Raw genomic sequence first — 18,168 nt, forward strand, 5'->3', positions numbered from 1 at the left:
TTTCCTCCCCTGCAAGCCTGTGGCACCTGCCTCACAGGGCGGCCCTTGAGAGTTGCCTCCGACAGTCAAGAAGCCTTCCCTGACCACCCTGCTCCTCGCCCCCAGGCTCTGTTGCCCTATTTCTTTTTAAAACATATATTTTACTGATTTTTTTATAGAGAGAAGGGAGAGGGAGAGTTAGAAACATCGATGAGAGAGAAACATTGATCAACTGCCTCCTGCACACTCCCTACTGGGGATGTGCCCACAACCAAGGTACATGCCCTTGACCAAAACTGAACGTGGGACCTTTCAGGCTGCAGGCCGCCTCTCGAGCCACTGAGCCAAACCAGTTAGGGCAGTTGCCCTATTTCTCACTGGAACTAAATGCTTGCCCACATGTCTGTGGGGTCATCCGAGTTCTTTGAGCCCAGCACTGCCATGGTTTTACCTTGGATGCTTGTCTAGTGGACAAGTGTTGGACAGTTGGAAGGACTGACCAAACCCCTTTTACAATGGCCTCCCTCTCCCCCCGCACTGGGCCCAGGGGGCTGACCAGAACCCAGGAAATCAGAGCCAGGAGTCTGCATCGGCTGCTTTATTTAAGGGCTGGTGACTAACAGTCCCCATCCCAGCCCCTTCCTCTTCTATAAAAGCAACTACACATGAACCGGGGCCCCCACCCAGTGGTGTTGAGTCCCAGGCCAGTCCTTCGAAGGCAGAGGAGGGCGTGGGTCCAGTTCACACAGGCAAGGTGCTGGAGAGGGGGAGAGGAGGCGGAGAGTCCTGAGACTGTCTCTGTGGGCTTGCCTCACCCTGGATGTCAGGACACTGGCCCCTGGAGAAGCCAGGGCTCCAGAGCCAGGGAGTCAGGGGTCCAAATGGGGAGCAAGTCAAAGGCTTTTGGAGCCAAGGAGGCAGTTCAGGTCCCCGGAGTTCCCTGCCCCTGAGCACACCCCCATGGCCATACTTGCAGCCAAACATCCACATCCACTGCACACACAGGCAGGGGCTGCGAAGGCCCTGGACCCACACCCTGGACCTCAGGAATGTCTCTGGATTGGTACCCAGTGGGCTGGTCCTCGGCAACAGAGCTGCTAAGGGGGTGGGTCCTCTGTTTTGCTACTGATTGGCGGCCTCACAGGCATCTATCCAATCACTATACACGTCCACTGGTTCTGACAGATCTGAGCCGCTGAAGTCAAGGGCAACTCCCGGCATCCAACACCTCCCTTTCCCGTATACACCTCTGCTGCTCACGCTGACGTCAGCCAGACCCCTGCCCTGCACACTATCATCCCACGTAAGCAAGCAGGTAGCACCCGTTCCTCTGGGTGGCCACAGCCCTGCGCAGGATGCACAGCAAGGCCCGGGTGCAAAGGCTGGTTCTACCCCTTGCCCTTGGGCAGCCCATCCTGAGCAGGGCAGCCCTGACCACCCCACCCTCACCCCTGGGTAAAGCCCAGTTTCCCAAGGATACACGTGATGGGCGTCTGGAATTCCTCTAGGCACACGGTACAAGAGATGACTCCGGTGTTACGGGCACGGTCCCTGGAAAGGGGGGAGATGGAGGGACTGGTAAGCAAAGAGGCCTGAGTTTAAGGGGGAGCCAATTCCCGACTGAGGGCGGAAGGCCCCAGAAGGCAGGATTCCCGGCCCCCAGGCCCCACTCACATTTTCACGTCACAAGATTTCTCGTGGTTGCAGAAGGGGCAGGTGAACTGGGTCTCTAGGGTGCCTGTCATCTTCTTCTTGGGGGGTGGCTTTCGTTTGGACTTTCTGCGCCCCATGTCTGCAGGAGGGCGAACCTGTGAGGGGAGGAGGGCAGATGTCAACAACTCACGGGACCCAGGAGGCCCTCCAGATGCTCCGGGAGCAGGCCGGGAAGACGGTCCAGATGGCACAGTGAGGGGAGGGCTGGCACAGGGGCACCCTCTGGGGACGGCAGACAATTCCGGTGCACTCTGGGTAGAGGGGGTGAGAGCAGGCTCTAGATTCTGCCCCTGCCCCGCCCTCTACTTACTAATGACCTCCAATAGGTTACTTGAGCTCTCTGTGCCTCAGGGAGATGAGGCTGCTACCTCACAGGGGCTGACAGAATCCTAAGTGCTTGCATTGCCTGTGGTCCATCCATCGCTGGCACCTACACAGGAGGCCACTCTTCCTGGGGAGGATAACACAAGTGACTGACAGGCCAGTTGCCCGGGGCTGGGCAGAGCCCAAGTGCTCTGGGGCCGATGATTTCTAGGAGCAGCTGCTCCTCTTGTCAAAAGACACGCCAGGACCACCCCAGAGAATGACATCAAGGGATTTGACAGAGACGCCGACAGGCTCCGTGGGCAGCCTATCCACAGAAGAGGGGTTACTGGACAGAGACGTGTTTCAAGCAGAGAAAGGCCACGTAGAGGGCTGAGGGGCAGGTATCTGAGTGCTGGGCTAGCAGTTGGGGACCACGCAAGTGGGGGAGGGCAGGCTGAAGGGGGAACAGAGGGATCCTGATGGCCAGGGAGAGAAACAACAACCTCACCCTGTGCTTTTAAGGGACTGAGGGATACAGGTAAAAAGTCTGGACAAAGATGGAAGTCAGAACTGGGACAGGGCTGTTTGGGGAGGAGAGAAGCAGCTGGCAAGACTGAAGAGAGAAATCAGTGGGATTAGTGGGTATGGCGAGAGACGGAAGAGTCCAGAACGACCTCCGAGGTTGTGATGGGCAGGGGCTGTGTCGAACACTGAAGAACAGAGTTGTTAAAAATGAGTCAGGTGCCGAAACCGGTTTGGCTCAGTGGATAGAGTGTCGGCCTGCGGACTGAAAGGTCCCGGGTTCGATTCATTCAAGAGCATGAACCTTGGTTGCAGGCACATCCCCAGTAGGGGGTGTGTAAGAGGCAACTGATTGATGTTTCTCTCTCATCGATGTTTCTAACTCGCTATCCCTCTCTCTTCCTCTCTGTAAAAAAATCAATAAAATATATATTTTTTTAAAAATGAGTCAGGTGCCATTGGGACATATGTCTTGGAGGCAGAGACCACTGGAAGAATTTCTATGCCAGGCGCTGGGCTCAAGGCTCTGCATTCACCGTTCCTGAGCCTTCCAATGGGCTCCCCCTCTCTCCCAATCACACTCTGTCTTTCTCTCTCTCTCCACTGCTGGTTCTGTGATCATTCCTCCATGACAGAGGAGGTCGGCAATCTGCCAGAAGAAAGGCCAGAATTTCATTCATATGTAGCAATCACTTTCCATGTAACATCCTCATTCATTTAAAAAAATTTTAAAGCCTGGCCAAGTGGCTCAGTGGTTGAGTGTCAGGAGGTCACTGTTCCATTCCTGGTCAGAGCACATGCCCAGGGTGTAGGAGGCAGAAAATCAATGATCCTCTCTCTCTCTCTTTCTCTCTGAAATCAATAAAAATATATTAAAAAAAATTTTTTTTTAAACTTTTCATTACAGTTTACATTCAACATTATTTTGTATTAGTTGCAGGTGTACAACATAGTTGTTAGACAATCATATACTTTACAACTATTCCCCTGATATTCCCAGTACCCAATTGGCACCATACAGTATTACACTGAATTTCCTAGGCTGTACTTTACAGACCCATAAGTATTTTGTAACTACCAATTTATGTTTCTCAATTCCTTCCACCTTTTTCAGCGAGCTCAAAGCCCCTTGCCTCTGGCAACCATCAGTCTGTCCTCCACATTTATGAGTCTTTTCTGTTTTGTTTGCTTGTTTATCTTTTTTTTTTTTTTACAGAGAGGATGGGAGAGGGATAGAAAGTTAGAAACATCAATGACCCTTCAGTCTGCAGGGTGACTGAGCCAAACCAGTTACAGCTGCTTGTTTATCTTATATTCCACATATAAGTAAAATCATATGGCATTTGTCTTTCTCTGACTTATTTCACTTGGTATAATACCCTCTAGGTACATCCACGTCGTGGCAACATCCTCAATTTTAACTGTGGATGTGTCCAAGTCACTTTGTAAACAAAAACAGCGGGCAGAGCACATCCCATGTGGCCTTCCCTCCTTTGCCTTGGACGGATGTTCGAGGTCCCCATAAAAACAATTTGTGCCCTGGATCCCAACATCACATTTTCTGTCTCTACTAGGTCATTAACAAACAATTAAAAAGCAAATCAAAAAACAAACCACCACAAAACAAAACACCTCCTTCTCTGCAGTTGCTAGGAGAGCTGTTTTCCCTCCCATACTCTCTACCACCAGCCTCATGCTGCCCGCCCCAGGGGCAGTCCCCACTCCTCAGGGCACTGGACGCTGGTTTTCTCTTCCTGCCCTTCCCATGGGACCCTCAGAACCTGCATCTTACACCCCTGATTCACTCTCTGCTGCTGACCTCCCTCCGATTCTCTAACGAGGGGCCCACAAGCTCAGTCTCTGGGCCCCTCTCCTCTGCCGACACTCCCCTCCATGGAGATCTCACCCAGCCTCAAGGCTTCCATGCCTCTTCCACACTGATGCCACCGGCCTCTCTGGCCTTGATGTGACCTCTGAACCACAGACTCACCCTCTGCTTGTCTTGGTCACACCTCCATCTGATGCTAAGCAACGTTTAAAAGTAACCTGTCGAAAACTGAGCTCCTGACACCTCAACCTGCTCTCTCCCAGTCTTCCCCGTCTCAGCAGACAGCAGATCAGTCTTTCCAAAAACCTCGGACTCATCCTTGATTCCTCTCTCTCTTACACCCAGCTCTTAATCTGATCCTGATCCCGCTGCTCCTCTAAAACACACTCAGAACCTGACTTCTCACCACCTCCGGGGCTACTGTCCTGGTCTGAGTCCAGAGTCCTGGTCATCTCTGGCTTGGGTGATCACAACAGCCTCCCCATTGGTCTCCCTGCACCTCCACATGTAAATTCCACGAGGCCAGGGACTTGGCATTTCTTCGTATCCTCGGAGCCGAGAATTGTTCATGGCACAGAGCTAGCACTCAACAAATATTTACTGAGCCAATGAGTGAATAAAGTAACGCCAGGCCCAACACTACACCACACCAATGCTGCAATCAAGGCAGGCAAGGTTTCTGCTCTGGTGAAACTTCTATGGAAATCACTCCAAACATTGGTAAGCCCTACAAGGTCAATACCAGGGCGAGGTGAAACACCTCCGGAATGGGGCTGCTTCAGATAAGGGCAGCGTGGGAAGGACCTCTGCGTAAGTCACTTAAGATGAAACCTGAATGAGGACGAGAAGGCACTGTGCAAGGTAGTCAGTCCAGGCAGAGGGAACAGCAACTGCAAAGGCTTTTCTCCAGAAAGAGAAAGACTGATACAGCGGAAGCTCCTGAACAACGGGGAGATGGGTATGAGATGCGGCAGAAGCGGGAAGCAGCAGCCAGACCCCACAAAACCCTGCAGACTTCAGTAAGGTGTAGTCAGTTCTGGAGCCCGTGCTATCACTCACCAGGGCAGTTTCCCCCCCAAAGTCCAGCCCTGGGTACCCCCTGCAACTGAATCACCTGGGGGCCCTCCGAAAAGGCTGATTTCTGAGCCTCACCCCAGATCTACCCACACTGAGATGTCAGTTCTGAGAGGGGTCGGGGCGTGACTTGCCCGCTGCTGAAGCCCCAGGATGCATAGTGACGGGTACGCATTAAGTGCTCAGTAACTCCGAGTTGAATGAACAAATGAGTCTCCAGAATCAGACGCTAGAGATGTCTCACCCCGCCCCATCTCATTTTACCCGGTGACTACAATACCCCACCCACCACAGAACAGGGGACTGGCCTGCCATTAAGCCCCAGGTCCCTCGGCCAAACGCGCCGACAGAGGGACGGAAGGGGGTCGGCCTCCGATCCTCTGGAGGCGGAGGGCGGGCGGTCCCTACAGGCTCACCCAGGCTTCGGCGGCGCCTCCGAGCAGCGCGCTCAGCCGGCTGGGACCCGGGGGAGTCAAGCTCCCTGACGGGCCCCCCTCCAACCCCCGGGCCCTCGGCGCCCCCTCCTGTACCCCGTGAGCCGCCCCGAGTCGAAGAGCACCCGGCCCGCCCGGCTCCAACGCCCTCCCGCGTGCACCGTCACCTGCACCAGCCTTCCCTCCTGGCGACAGCCTCGTTCACCCGGGAGACAGAGACTTCCGCCTCTCAGCGGAAGCGGAACCCCTTAGGCCCTTACGTCCCGCCCACCCGCAGCCGGGATAAGCCAATAGCAGGACCCGCCTCCGCCAGCATCTTTCTGTGCGCATGCGTGCTCATGGGGTAGAGGGGAGGGGAGGGGAGCCGGCGGGAGTTTCGCAGTGCGCCTGCGCGTGGGCTTGAGCGCGTTAGAGGATTACTTCTCTTCGTTCCCGCCTTTCAGGGCCGTTGGGCTCGGCCATCCCTGAGCTGGAAAGGCATCCTGTCCTGGGTCGCAGAATCCTCTTGGGGATGCCTCTCCCCATTCAAACCCCAGCCCCTCGCAGCCCACCCAGCTCTCCCCAACGTGGGACACGTTAGTAAACTATCCCGGAGCTGGGGACTCCTTACCCTCCCCACGGGGGGGAGTCTGTGCTTGTTCTTCAATCATTTCCACCTTTGCTATAAAAATAAATAAATAAATAAATAATAAAATGTCCTGGTGCTAAGGAGATGCAAATACTACTATGGCTGGATCAGGGGGCGGGGGGAGCTTGTAAGACGCTCTTCTCCAACGTGAACAACCTTTGGGTCTTGCTACAATTCTGCCTTTGGTCATTGGTGACCTTGGTAAGAACTGTTTCATTGGAGTGTTCCGGAAAATAAACTTGTGACATGTGTGTCAAATGGACCTGTTCCCAAGGTTCCCACGAGGGGGCAGTGTTACCCTTGGAAGCCCCCTTCTCAGTGCTGGTTACAAACCTGAACACACACAGATGGGATCCTACAGTGAGCCGCTGCCTTGCAACCTGCTGTTTCCCCTTAACGGTCGGTACACATACAGATAACGCTTGTTTTCAGTAGCCACATAAGTCATTGTGCAACTCTGCCATGGCCTATGAACAGTGCTCTATTTGCTGAAGGGTAGTGTTTCCTGCCTCCTTCCCTTCCTTCACAGCTTTATTGAGATAATGGAGCATCCATCTTATATAAAAACTGCTGTTTAAAACTTTAACCCTGCTATTTTGGCTTCTGTAAAGCCTTGCTTGCTTAAATAATAAGAAAAATAAGACGACTCCAGAGAGGCCATAAACATTCCCCAGACGAAGTTATTGGTGCTGGAGCCAGGCCAAGCCTTTGGTTGAGGTCTCAAAGCCCCAGCACATAGGGGCTCTTAAAAGAACTTGCAAAGGGGGCCAGAAACACCCCATATTTTGGAGATAAAGAAGGTAAAACATATAAATAGGGAAAGTTCCTCTATTTTGGGGCCCAGAATTTGAAAGACATTTTCCTCTGAGCCTGCACATAAATGTAACTCCATCTCTCTAAGCGTTGCTTGGTTCTTCTCTGGTTTTCTGTAACAATACTACAGGCCCCATGCATGAATTTCTGTTTGGGTGGGGTCAGGGCAGATGGGGCCCCCTGGTCAAACTCCCCATGGAGAGGACAATTTGCATATTAGCCTTTTATTTTATAGGATAATAGACAGATAATAAGCCGCTTGTATTTAAACTGACATTTTATGTCCTGACATATGGATATACACGTGAAACTATACAATCAAGATAGTGAATGTTTCTATCACCCCAATAAGTTTCCTGCTGTTTCTTGGTATCAGTTCCTTCCCTGCTCCTAGACCCTGGCACCAACTGCTCTGTTTTTATTTCCTATAGCTTTATATTTTTTCAGAAAGTCACATGAACAGAATAATATAATACGTAGCCTTTTGATTTTACTCAGCTTACTACCTTCAAGTCTATGTTGTATCTATCAGCAGTTTGTTCCTTTCTATGTTGAATTATATTCCCTTATGAAGATACTAGAGGCCCAGTGCATGAAAATTCATGCACTGGAAGGGGTGGTCACTCAGCCCAGCCTGCCCTCTCTCACAGTCTGGGAGCCCTCAGGAGTGGGAGGCAACCTGGCAATCAGGGGAAGGTAATGCTCCATCACACCTCTGCTGCTGCCACTGCCTGCAGCACAAGTCTTGGCTGGCCCTGGTTACTGAGCCTTGGGTGGCCCTGGGTGGCTGGGCAGCTGAGGGGACTGGACACCTCCATCTTGTGGCTGTGGGCGCTGCCATCTTTAAGGCCATGGCAGTTAATTAGCATATTCTTCCTTATTGGCTGTGGTGTCGCCATCTTTGAGGATAGAGCAGTAAATTAGCATATTTCTTCCTGATTGGCTGTGGGTGCCACCATTTATGTGACAGTGTGAGAGTCAATTAGCATATCTGCTTTTTATTAGATAGGATACCAGGCTGTTTATCCTTTCAACTATTGCTGGACATTTGGGATGTTTCCAATTTTGGGACTATGTTGAATAGAACTACTATGAACCACCTCATTGACAGCTTTGTGGGGATACTCATTTTCATCTTCTACTCTTTTATTTTTACACTGAAATATGTGATTCCTCTGGAATTTATTCTTGTATATGGTTGGAAGTAGGGTTCAAGCTCTGTCTTCTGGGCAATTCAACAAGGCAAATTATCCCTTTTCTTATAAAGTTGCAATGCCACCTTTAACCTACATCACATTCTCGTGTGTTCTTAGAATTTCTGGATTCCCTCTGGACATTTTCCTGAAGCCAGTGTCATGCTGGCTTTTATATTTTTTTTAATGTTTTCAAAATATGTATTTTTTATTTTTAGAGAGGGAGAGAGAGGGAGAGAGGAGCATCATTGATTGACTGCCTCCTGCACAAACCCCTGCTGGGGATCAAGCCCACAACCTGGTTATGTGCCCTGACCAGGAATCAAACCAATTGAACCGGTAAACTCTTGGTTTCTGGGTCAACACTCAACTGCTGAGCCACACCACCTGACAGCTTTGCTTCATTTTAGCAGGGCAATGTTGTGCTGTGTTTTTTGTTTGTTGTTTTTTGTTTTTAAAAATATATATATTTTATTGATTGTTTTACAGAGAGGAAGGGAGAAGGATAGAGAGCTAGAAACATTGATCAGCTGCCTCCTGCACACCTCCCACAGGGGATGTGCCCGCAACCAAGGTACATGCCCTTGACCGGAATCGAACCTGGGACCTTTCAGTCCTCAGGCCAATGCTCTATCCACTGAGCCAACCTGATCAGGGCTATTGTGCTGTTCTGATGACGGTGCATTTTGCTGTGTGGTAAGGCAGGTCTCTCACCTTCTGATTCATGATTCTTGGAAGCGGGTGAGGAGGTGGGTGTGGCCCGACTCTCTGGAGACAACCTGTTGCTGCTTGAGGGAGATGGTGCCCATTCTGGCACTCGGCGTGGGGAGTGGAGAGGGGCCTGATACTGTCCTTGGTGACGGAATCAGAGGTGGTTGCTCAGGAAGAGTGAGGACAGTGGTTTCTGCAGCTGCCCCTGAGGAACTCGGTTATCTTAATCCTTGCCGATGAGAAGGCATCCTTCTAACAAAGGCTGCATGCTGGGTGGCATTGTTCCCTGAGCCGGAGCCAAGCTCTCTGAGCGGGACTGCCTACCCTGCCTTATTCTTTTGGGTGCTCCTGGGTCCCCAGCTCTCTGCAGAGGACTCGGTCCTTGGTGCTTGGTAGCAGTACTCAGTACTTGGCCATTGTGGAGGAGGGGCCAACCCCATCCCTGCCACTCGCTCCCCGTGTCGACTCTGATGTGTCACTTCTCCTTTCCACGCGCTGGGCCCCGTGAACCAGGACATTGGGCTAATTCCACGCTTTAGGCCCCACCAATAGCACATGGGGCTGCCCGCTGACTCAGACCATCCCTGCCCAGAGCCTCTGAGTCAGTGGGAAGAGGCAGGGTGGCTGTGAGCGGCGGTGACTGTCTCGGTGAAGACTGAGAGTCTGCCAACTCCCTGGCATGACCTTGGGCACGCAACCCGCTCAGTTTCCGTAATGTCCTCCGAGAAGCAAGGTTGATCGTGGCCCTTCCCTCGCGGTCAGGATTAGAATTTTTTTATTTTTTATTTTGGCATAAAGCTTGGCTGGTAAGAATGCCAGCCGGGTAAAGGCAGTTGGAAAGTGCTTAGGGCTGGTCTTTGGGTAGGATGGCTTTGCTTAACTCTAGCAGTAACACGTGTATCTTGTAACAGATCCAACCCTGTGGACATCTCTTTTTTTTTTTTTTTAATATATTTTATTGATTTTATACAGAGAGGAAGGGAGAGAGATAGAGAGTTAGAAACATCGATGAGAGAGAACCATCGATCAGCTGCCTCTTGCACACCCCCTCCTGGGGATGTGCCCGCAACCAAGGTACATGCCCTTGACCGGAATCAAACCCGGGACCCTTCAGTCCCCAAGCCGACACTCTATCCATTGAGCCAAACTGGTCCCGGCTGGACATCTCTTGAGTAGCCCCCGGAAGGCGCCCCTTCCCCGGGTTCCTGCCAGCAGTGGCCTCGGTGACTTTGTGTCTAGGCTGTTTGGCGTCCCTGCCCTGGAGCAGCTGAAGCAGCAGATGAGGGCGGATCAAAGGAGAAGTTTTGGTGACTGGGCTGGAGCTGGTGGTTGTTACTCAACTTTCCCAAAGGGGAACTTGCTTCTCTGCAGCCTTCAGCTTCCACCACAAGAAACAAGCCTGAGCCCTGGCTGGTGTGGCTCAGTGGATAGAACGTCGGCCTGCGGATTGAAGGGTCCTGAGTCAAGGACACATGCCTGGGTTGCGGGCTTGGTCCCCAGTAGGAGGCAGCCAATCAATGATTCTCTCTCACCACTGATGTTTCTATCTATCCCTTTTCCTTCCTCTCTGAAATCAATAAGAAATATATTTAAAAAAAAGAAAGAAACAGGCCTGAGTCCTGCTGGTAGCTCACTTGGCTAGTGTGGTCCTCATACGTCAATGTTGCGGGTTCGATATCAGGGCAGGGCATAGAAGAAGCAACCAGTGACTGCATGGATGGGTAGAACAGCACATTGATGTTTCTTTCTCCCTCTCTCTCTCTCTTTCCTTCCTTCCCTTCCACCCTCTTGCTGTCTCCATGAAATCAATCAATCAATCAATCAATCAATCAAAAGTCCTCTTACAGAAAAAGAAACAGGCCCTCCACAATTCCACTTCTGGACTTTTTTTTTACATACATATTTGCACAGATGTACAAAAGCCTGGGTCCAGGACTGCATACAATTCCATAGCTATGTTGGTAAAAGGAAAAGATTGGAGATTCCAACGGGGCCCCAGCGAGGGACGGGTGACAGAGGTGGAAGCTCTGTGCCTGTTAAAAGGAATGGCAACAGGAAGAAAACACACACACACACACACACACACACACACACACAAGAACGGCAGTCCTGCTCTTTGGAATGTGTCTTGTTTATTCTACAAACTTACCCGCCCATGCAGGAAACAGGGACAGGGTGATTGATGGTGGCTTTGTTTGAGGATAGCAATTGGATGCGATCCTGGCAGCCCTCAGGAGATGGCTGGTTCGATAGGCCGTGGAGCAGGCACACGGTGGGGCCTCCGTAGCTGTGGCCACAGAAAGAGGCGGAAGCGCGGAGAGCAGATGGGCAGATCTCCAGGGTAACAGGCAGGAACAGGAACCTACCTTTGGGGGTGTGGGACATGCCTATTCCTGTATCTAAACTGTGGTAGGTGTTTATGGAACTGTGTGCTTTAAAAACATGGTTTTAATTAGTTTTTTTAGAGAGAGGAAGGGAGAGGGATAGAGAGACAGAAATTTCAACGAGAGCCTGCCTCCTGCAGGCCCTCTACTGGGTATTGAGACCCAATCCCAGGCATGTGCCCAGACTCGGAATCAAACCCATGACCTCTTTCGTTTGTGGGCGGATGCTCAACCACTGAGCCACACCAGCCTGGCTGGAACTGTATGCTTTCAATGTGTCAATTACACCTAAATAAAGTTGGTTTGGAAAACACACACACACACACACACACACACACACACACACACACACAAAGCCAGGTGCAGATCAGTGAGGAGACAAAGGCATTCATACTTGTCTTTATTTGCATTGAGATATATGGAAGGAAACAAAGCCCTTATAAAAAATTGTTTCTTTTGCCGAAACCGGTTTGGCTCAGTGGATAGAGCGTCGTTCTGCAGACTGAAGGGTCCCGGGTTCAATTCTGGTCAAGGGCATGTACACTGGTTGTGGGCACATCCCTGGTAGGGGGTGTGCAGGAGGCGGCTGGTCGATGTTTCTCTCTCATCGATGTTTCTGACTCTCTATCCCTCTCCCTTCCTCTCTGTAAAAAAATCAATAAAATAGATTTTTAAAAATTGTTTCTTTTTAGGAGAGGGGGCGGGAAAGAGAGGGAGGTGATGGGAGACTTCACCCTGAGCCACGTGACCTTATTAGCAATTTCGTGTTGAAACGAACAAAATGAGTGTTCTGTTAAGGACAGCTGAATTGTGGTTAAGGAGGAAGAAGGGTTGTGGTTAACTAGAAAGCAGGTGCAGCACTGAGTGGGGACGGTGTTGTTTTGCATAAAGAAGGATGTTTTGCTGATGGAGGCACCAGTGACGGTGTGGCTGCCCCTGGGGAGCTGGGCTGGGAGAGGAAGGCTTGTTTTGTACCTTCCCCTCCCCTCCCCCCGTTTGGCCTTTTTTGTGTGTGTGTGTGTGTGTGCAGCAAAGCAAGCAAGAATTTATTGAGAAGCAAAGGCACACTCAGAACAGTGAAACAAGGAGGGGTTCGGGGAGGCACTTTTGCAAGGCTCACTGGGAAGGCAGAGAAAAGGGGACCGAGACAGGTTCAGGGGGTGAGCCTGGGACGAGCTGCTGCTAGCTGCTCCCCTGGTTGCAAGCCTTGTGGGGTCCCTTAGGGCCTAGGAGACGCCTATCTGTGGGAGAATAGGAGGAAGGGAACGGTGCACCTCGTTCAGTCCTTCCTTAAAGCCATATCCATGTAGGGGCCCAGCTGGCTGCGGATGGGGGTAAGAGATGGAGTTACAGGCCAGCAAGGGGTGCGGGGGCAGACACTCAGGTGATGCAACTCGCCAGGGTCAGGAAAGGGACATTTGCAATCTTGCATTTATTTATTTATTTATTTATTTATTTAATGTTTTTATTGGTAACAATTAACAATTAAAAAAAAAATTTAGAGAAAGAGGGAGGGAGTGGGAGGAAGGAAGTGAGAGAGGGGAAACCTTGATGAGAGCTAAACATGGATCGGCTGCCTCCTGCACGCTCCCCCTCTGGGGCCAGGCAACCCCCTGGCACGGGCCCTAATGAGGAATGGAGCTGGCGACCTTTCGGTGTATGGGACGACACGCAAGCAACTGAGCCACACCGGCCAGGGCGCATCTATTCTTTTATTGAATGTTTGGCAGTGACAGGAGGATGCCAGGTTCAAGAGCGTGGTTCCCCTGAGAAGTCCTGCCAAGGTGTGGGGGTCCCAGGGGGGCCCACCACGGCACTGGCAGGGGAGTCTCTCCGCCTCCGGCCCCTCACAAGCGCCCCAGCCGGGCTTGCCGGGGCAGCTTGGTCTTGAAGAGGGACTTGCCCGAGGCCTCGACGTAAGTGATGCTCATCTCCTTGGGGCCGATCTCCACGTGGGCGAAGCCGCCCAGCGAGTCCTCAGCCCCGTAGTGGAAGCGCAGGTAGCCGCTGGGGACCCTGCGGAAGTGCCTCCGCGAGGGGTCCATGAAGTTGCCGGCCCCGCTCAGGACGTAGCCGATGCCGCTCTCATCCTGGAGGTACTGCGGGCGGAGGCTCGGGTCAGGGCGGCCCCCAGCCCGGCCCCTCCCGGAGGCCGACCGCGGGCTTGGTGCCCACCTCTCCGCAGCCCAGGCTCTCCAGTCACTTTGGGAAAGCAACATACACCCCCTGAGGGCCTCAGTCCCCCCCCCCCCCCACACACACACCTGCAGGAGTGCATGGATCCTACTTCCCACGTCTGCCCTGAGTAAGCCACTGGCAACTGGTAGCCATCATGATAGCTTTGGGGGGAAACTTGGGGTTCTTTCCCTGGTTAAAGAACATAGAGTGTGCGCCGAAACCGGTTTGGCTCGGAGGATAGAGCATCGGCCTGCGGACTGAAAGGTCCCGGGTTCGATTCCGGTCAAGGAATCGAACCTTGTACCTTGGTTGCAGACACATCCCCAGTGGGGGGTGTGCAGGAGGCAGCTGATTGATGTTTCTGACTCTCTATCCCTTTCTCTTCCTCTCTGTAAAAAATCAATAAAATATATTAAAAATAAAATATATTGGTTAAAAAAAAAAAAGAACATAGAGTGTGGCCGAAACCGGTTCGGCTCAGTGGATAGAGCGTCGGCCTGCGGACTGAAAGGTCCCGGGTTCGATTCCGGTCAAGGGCATGTACCTTGGTTGAGGGCACATCCCCAGTAGGGAGTGTGTGTGCAAGAGGCAGCTGATTCTCTCTCATCGATGTTTCTATCTCTCTATCCCTCTCTCTTCCTCTCTGTAAAAAAAATCAATAAAATAAAAAATAAAAAAAATAAAAAAGAACATAGAGTGTGAGGGAGCGTGACATTTGGGTGGGGGGATCCCCCAAACGACAGGAGGATCCCCATGTGCCACGCGGCACATCCACTGTGGTGGTGGCCCCTTACCTGCCCCCCCCCCCCCCCCCCCCCGCAGGCCCCTCACCTGCAGGTTGTGGTCGTGGCCGCACAGGTAGGCGGTGACCTTGTACGTGGCCAGCAGCGGCTGCAGCCGGCGGACCAGGCAGTGGGTGGGGCCGTGCTCGGCGATGGACCACACCGGGTAGTGGCCGGCCACCAGCACGTAGTCCTCCTGGGCCGCCGCCAGCTGCTTCTTGAGCCAGGACAGCTGCGTGCGGGCCAGCTGCGGGTCGCGGGGCCGCTGCGGCTGCTGGCTCAGGAAGTCGTCCGAGTTGCCACACAGGGTCACCGTGTCCAGCATGAAGATGGCCACGGAGACGTTGGACCGCGGGATCTTGAAGCGCAGGCGGTAGTAAGGGCTGGGGAAGTTCCTGGGGAGGGCACGGGGTGGAGAGGGTCTGCCCCAGGGTCCGCTCGGGCCCGCGGGGCCCCTGGTGCCCCTGAGCGAGGCCCGGGGGGCGGGGAAGGGTGGGGGGAGAGAAGGCTCACCAGCGCTTGGAGACCTTCGAGTAGGCGATCTGCGCCGAGACGTTGCCCAGGTGGTCGTGGTTGCCCGCCAGCACGTACCAGGGCACGTTGCGGAGGGAGGGGTCGGAGAACACATCCTCGAAGGTCTCCTGCAGCGGACAGAAGGGGCACCCCCACCCCAGGGTGTCAAGCAGCACCCCAATGCCCCCACCAACCCAGGAGCATTGAGAGACGTGGGCGGGCGGCCTCCCTCCGCCGCCCTCGCCCGGAGGGGGAAGCTGGCCCGGCTCCTCCGGGTGTCCCGCCCCGGCGCGGCCCGCACCTGGAACCGCTTGTCCTCGGCGTCCCGCACGCCCGTGAAGTAGAAATTGTCCCCCAGCGACAGGATGAAGTCTGCGCCCAGGATCTTGGCGGTCCTGGCGATCTCCTTGGCGTTGGCCGTCTCCCGGGCGGTGTAGAAGGGGGCGTTGGGGACGCCGCCCCAGTCCCCCACGGCCACGAAGCGCAGGGCGGGCGCGGGGGCGGCGCCACGCGCGGGCGGGAGCGCCAGCAGGGCCTGCAGGACCAGCAGCACTGTCCTTGGGTCCATCTGGGGGCGAGAGACCAGTGTCCGGGGACCTGGTGCCGAGGGGCGTGGGCAGGAGACCCCTGCCCCGCTGTGGGCCGGCGGGACCCCCCTCCGGGTGCCCTAGTTCCCGGACGTCAGGGCAAGGTTGGCCGGGAGGCTGAGCGGGCAGGTGGCGGCCGGCCAGGGGCCAGGAAGGGCGGCCACGCAGGCCCGTCTGCCCGCCCTCACCCGGCCCGGCACTCACCCTGGCGCAGGCACTGGCCGGCCGCTTGGCACCGTCCGAGGGGCAGCTGCGTTCCAGGCGGGCCGGGCCGGGGTCACCGAGCCTTTATGCTCTGGGGCGGAAGCGGGTCATTGGCGAGGATGAGGCAGTTTCTCCGGGCCGTTCCCGGAGCCTCCCCCTGGGTCATGTGAGCCCTGGAGTTCCCCAGCCGGGGCGGCGGGCAGGCGGGCGGGCGGGTGGACGGGGGTCTGGCAGTCACGGCTCTGCCCCGGGGGCTTGTCTGTGCCGGGGCCTGAGCCGCCGCTCTGCACGCTGTGTGCGCCCCGGCAGCCAGGTCCGGCCTGTGTCCGGCGTGTCTGAGCCGCTGAGGTCACATGTCTGCCTGGCAGTCCCGTGTCCCCCAGCAGGCCAGGCCCCGGTGGCTGTGATGTGTGCCAGGAGCTGTGTGGGGCGATGGTTGGGAGTCCCTGCTTGGTGCCTGGGTGGTGTTGTGTGTGCCTGCACTGTGTCTCCAGCGTGAGTTGTGTGTGTATGGTGTGTGTGGTGTGGGTTGTGAGTGTGACAACATCTGAGTATGTGTGTCCCAGGGTCACCCCCCCACCCCCCAACAGTAGGGTCCCCTTTTCCAGGAAGTCCTGCCCACACCCTTCCCCTCCCTGCTCCCATTCCTGCAGGAGGAACCCAGGCAGGAGGCAGCTGATGGCGCCGCATGTGACCTCGGGCTTCTAACCCTCACCCTGCGCGGGGCTGGAGGCTCCCCAGGAACCCCAGCCGCTGGGACCGGCGCCCGGCCCCGGGACTTACCCTGCGCTCGCGGCCGCCCTCTTCTGGCCGGAACGGCCGCTGCACTCAGGCGGCGCCCCAGCCCCGCGGGGTGAGCAGGCGCGGGTCGCCCAGGCGGCGGGCAGTCCAACAGGAAGCGGGTCACAAGGACCGGGGACCCCTCCCTCCGCACCGGCAGGGCGGGTCTCACCTGCGGTTGGCTGGGCCCGGGGTCAAGGTCACCGCCAGGCGCCGGGGAGCCGCGCGGGGCGCTCGCAGCGGGGCTGCCCTGCCCCTGGCGGCGGCGGCCCGGCCTCCCGGCCCCCGGCCCCTGAGCTCGGGGTGCACCAGGGGTGGCCCAGGGGTGGCCCCGGTGTGCACCCAGGGGTGCTCGGGCCCTGCTCCCACCTGGCGGGAGCCCCGCCCCGGATCCTGCCCGCCGCCCCGCCCCCGGCGCACAGACTGGGGCTCCGGACGCGGTTTCGGGGCCGGAGCCGCCGCCCGCTTCACACTTGGGCGCCGCAGCCCAGCCCGGGTCCGGGGGTGGGAGGGGCCTTGCCCTGGGCCGGGCCGCCGTCTGGGGAGGAAGTCCTCAGCCTCAGTCTTCTGGTCTTTAAAATGGGTGTGAGGGCCAGTGAGTCAACTCTTCCTTAGGAAGAATCCCAAATCATGTCCGTCAAAGGCCCCTGGGGAGCCAGAACTCGGCATTTCCAGCCTCCTTTTTAAAAAGAAAAATTTATTGATTTAAGAGAGAGAGATAGAAACATTGATGATGAGAGGGAATCATTGATCGGCTGCCTCCTGCAGGCCTCCCCCCACCCCCTATTCTGCTCCATGGAAAGGGCGTCAGTCGATCCCAGTCCAGGGCACTTATCTGGGTTGCAGGCTTGATCCCTGGCAGCCCTGATCGGGGCACATGCAGGAGCCAGCAAACTGATGTCTCTCTCTCACATCAGTGTTTCTGTGTGTCTCTCCTCCTCCCTCTCACTCTCTCTAAAAATGAATGGAAAAAAATATCCTTGGGTGAAAATGAACAAAAAACAAAAATAAGAAACAAAAATGGGATGCTAGTGATACTATTTTATAGTCTTAAAGTGTTAACTATATATATTTTAATTAAAAAGTATGCAAAAGCGTGTGCACACGACTTTGTGCAACCTGTGCAGTGAAACCTGTGGGTTCTTGACTATCGCTCTGTCATCCCCCGGATTCTGAACCCGCTGTTCTCCCTCCGTTTGCCAGGGGTGCCTGCTCTGCTGGTTTTCTGTGAGGGTGGATCAGGGTTTGGCTCAGAGCCTCCTGCCCCCTCCAGCCCTGCCTGGCTTCCCAACGGCCACGTCAATCAATTCTCCCTGTGGCTGGGTTCTTCCTTTGGCACCTCTGTGTCCTCCCCTTGCTCTTCTCTGGCCTTTTACTCTCCTGGAATAGGGCCACACTCTGACCTCAGGACCTTGGCGCTTGCTGTTCCATTTGCCTAGAAGGCTCTTCGCTTTCCAGATCCCACCCCCCCCAACCCTGTGCTCCTTTCCCGCTGATTTCAAGTTTCTTTATCTACAATGCACCCTCCACCCCCAGCGG

General features: G+C 54.8%; 2 protein-coding genes across 5 annotated transcripts; both read right to left on the reverse strand.

Annotated features, from left to right (window-relative positions):
• Positions 1 to 562: 562 nt before the first annotated feature.
• ELOF1 (elongation factor 1) lies at positions 563 to 6,123 on the reverse strand. 3 transcript variants are annotated; one of them, XM_036459788.2, is made up of 4 exons: positions 6,024 to 6,123; positions 1,654 to 1,787; positions 1,460 to 1,530; positions 563 to 1,166 (listed from the first exon to the last, which is right to left on the reverse strand). In XM_036459788.2, the coding sequence occupies exons 2-4, from the start codon at positions 1,767 to 1,769 to the stop codon at positions 1,102 to 1,104; spliced, it is 252 nt and encodes an 83-aa protein (XP_036315681.1). In that variant the 5' UTR covers positions 1,770 to 1,787; positions 6,024 to 6,123; the 3' UTR covers positions 563 to 1,101. The 3 variants fall into 3 exon arrangements, with proteins under 3 accessions (XP_036315681.1, XP_036315684.1, XP_036315682.1); XM_036459791.2 differs by lacking the exon at positions 6,024 to 6,123 and adding an exon at positions 5,839 to 6,008; XM_036459789.2 differs by lacking the exon at positions 6,024 to 6,123 and adding an exon at positions 4,801 to 4,932.
• A 6,959-nt stretch (positions 6,124 to 13,082) lies between these two features.
• Positions 13,083 to 16,773, reverse strand: ACP5 (acid phosphatase 5, tartrate resistant). Of its 2 annotated transcripts, none has more exons than XM_036459772.2 (5): positions 16,633 to 16,773; positions 15,360 to 15,626; positions 15,059 to 15,186; positions 14,595 to 14,940; positions 13,083 to 13,684 (listed from the first exon to the last, which is right to left on the reverse strand). In XM_036459772.2, exons 2-5 carry the CDS (start codon positions 15,624 to 15,626, stop codon positions 13,433 to 13,435), a joined length of 993 nt encoding a protein of 330 aa, XP_036315665.1. In that variant the 5' UTR covers positions 16,633 to 16,773; the 3' UTR covers positions 13,083 to 13,432. The 2 variants fall into 2 exon arrangements, with proteins under 2 accessions (XP_036315665.1, XP_045445227.1); XM_045589271.1 differs by lacking the exon at positions 16,633 to 16,773 and adding an exon at positions 15,850 to 15,957.
• Between the last annotated feature and the right edge of the window lie 1,395 nt (positions 16,774 to 18,168).

The sequence above is a fragment of the Pipistrellus kuhlii genome, unplaced genomic scaffold, assembly GCF_014108245.1.
Source record: "Pipistrellus kuhlii isolate mPipKuh1 unplaced genomic scaffold, mPipKuh1.p scaffold_m20_p_30, whole genome shotgun sequence".
Classification (NCBI taxonomy): Eukaryota; Metazoa; Chordata; class Mammalia; order Chiroptera; family Vespertilionidae; genus Pipistrellus; species Pipistrellus kuhlii.

What these genes read in the sequence shown, in the direction of transcription:
- ELOF1 (XM_036459788.2), bottom strand. Translation starts at nt 1,769, where the DNA reads ATGGGGCGCAGAAAGTCCAAACGAAAGCCACCCCCCAAGAAGAAGATG. An exon ending in AAATCTTGTGACGTGAAAAT is followed by an intron (nt 1,531 to 1,653) that starts GTGAGTGGGGCC and finishes CCCCCTTTCCAG; the next exon opens with GGACCGTGCCCGTAACACCG. An exon ending in ATTCCAGACGCCCATCACGT is followed by an intron (nt 1,167 to 1,459) that starts GTATCCTTGGGA and finishes TCAGCGGCTCAG; the next exon opens with ATCTGTCAGAACCAGTGGAC.
- ACP5 (XM_036459772.2), bottom strand. Translation starts at nt 15,626, where the DNA reads ATGGACCCAAGGACAGTGCTGCTGGTCCTGCAGGCCCTGCTGGCGCTC. An exon ending in CCGAGGACAAGCGGTTCCAG is followed by an intron (nt 15,187 to 15,359) that starts GTGCGGGCCGCG and finishes TGTCCGCTGCAG; the next exon opens with GAGACCTTCGAGGATGTGTT. An exon ending in TCGAAGGTCTCCAAGCGCTG is followed by an intron (nt 14,941 to 15,058) that starts GTGAGCCTTCTC and finishes TGCCCTCCCCAG; the next exon opens with GAACTTCCCCAGCCCTTACT.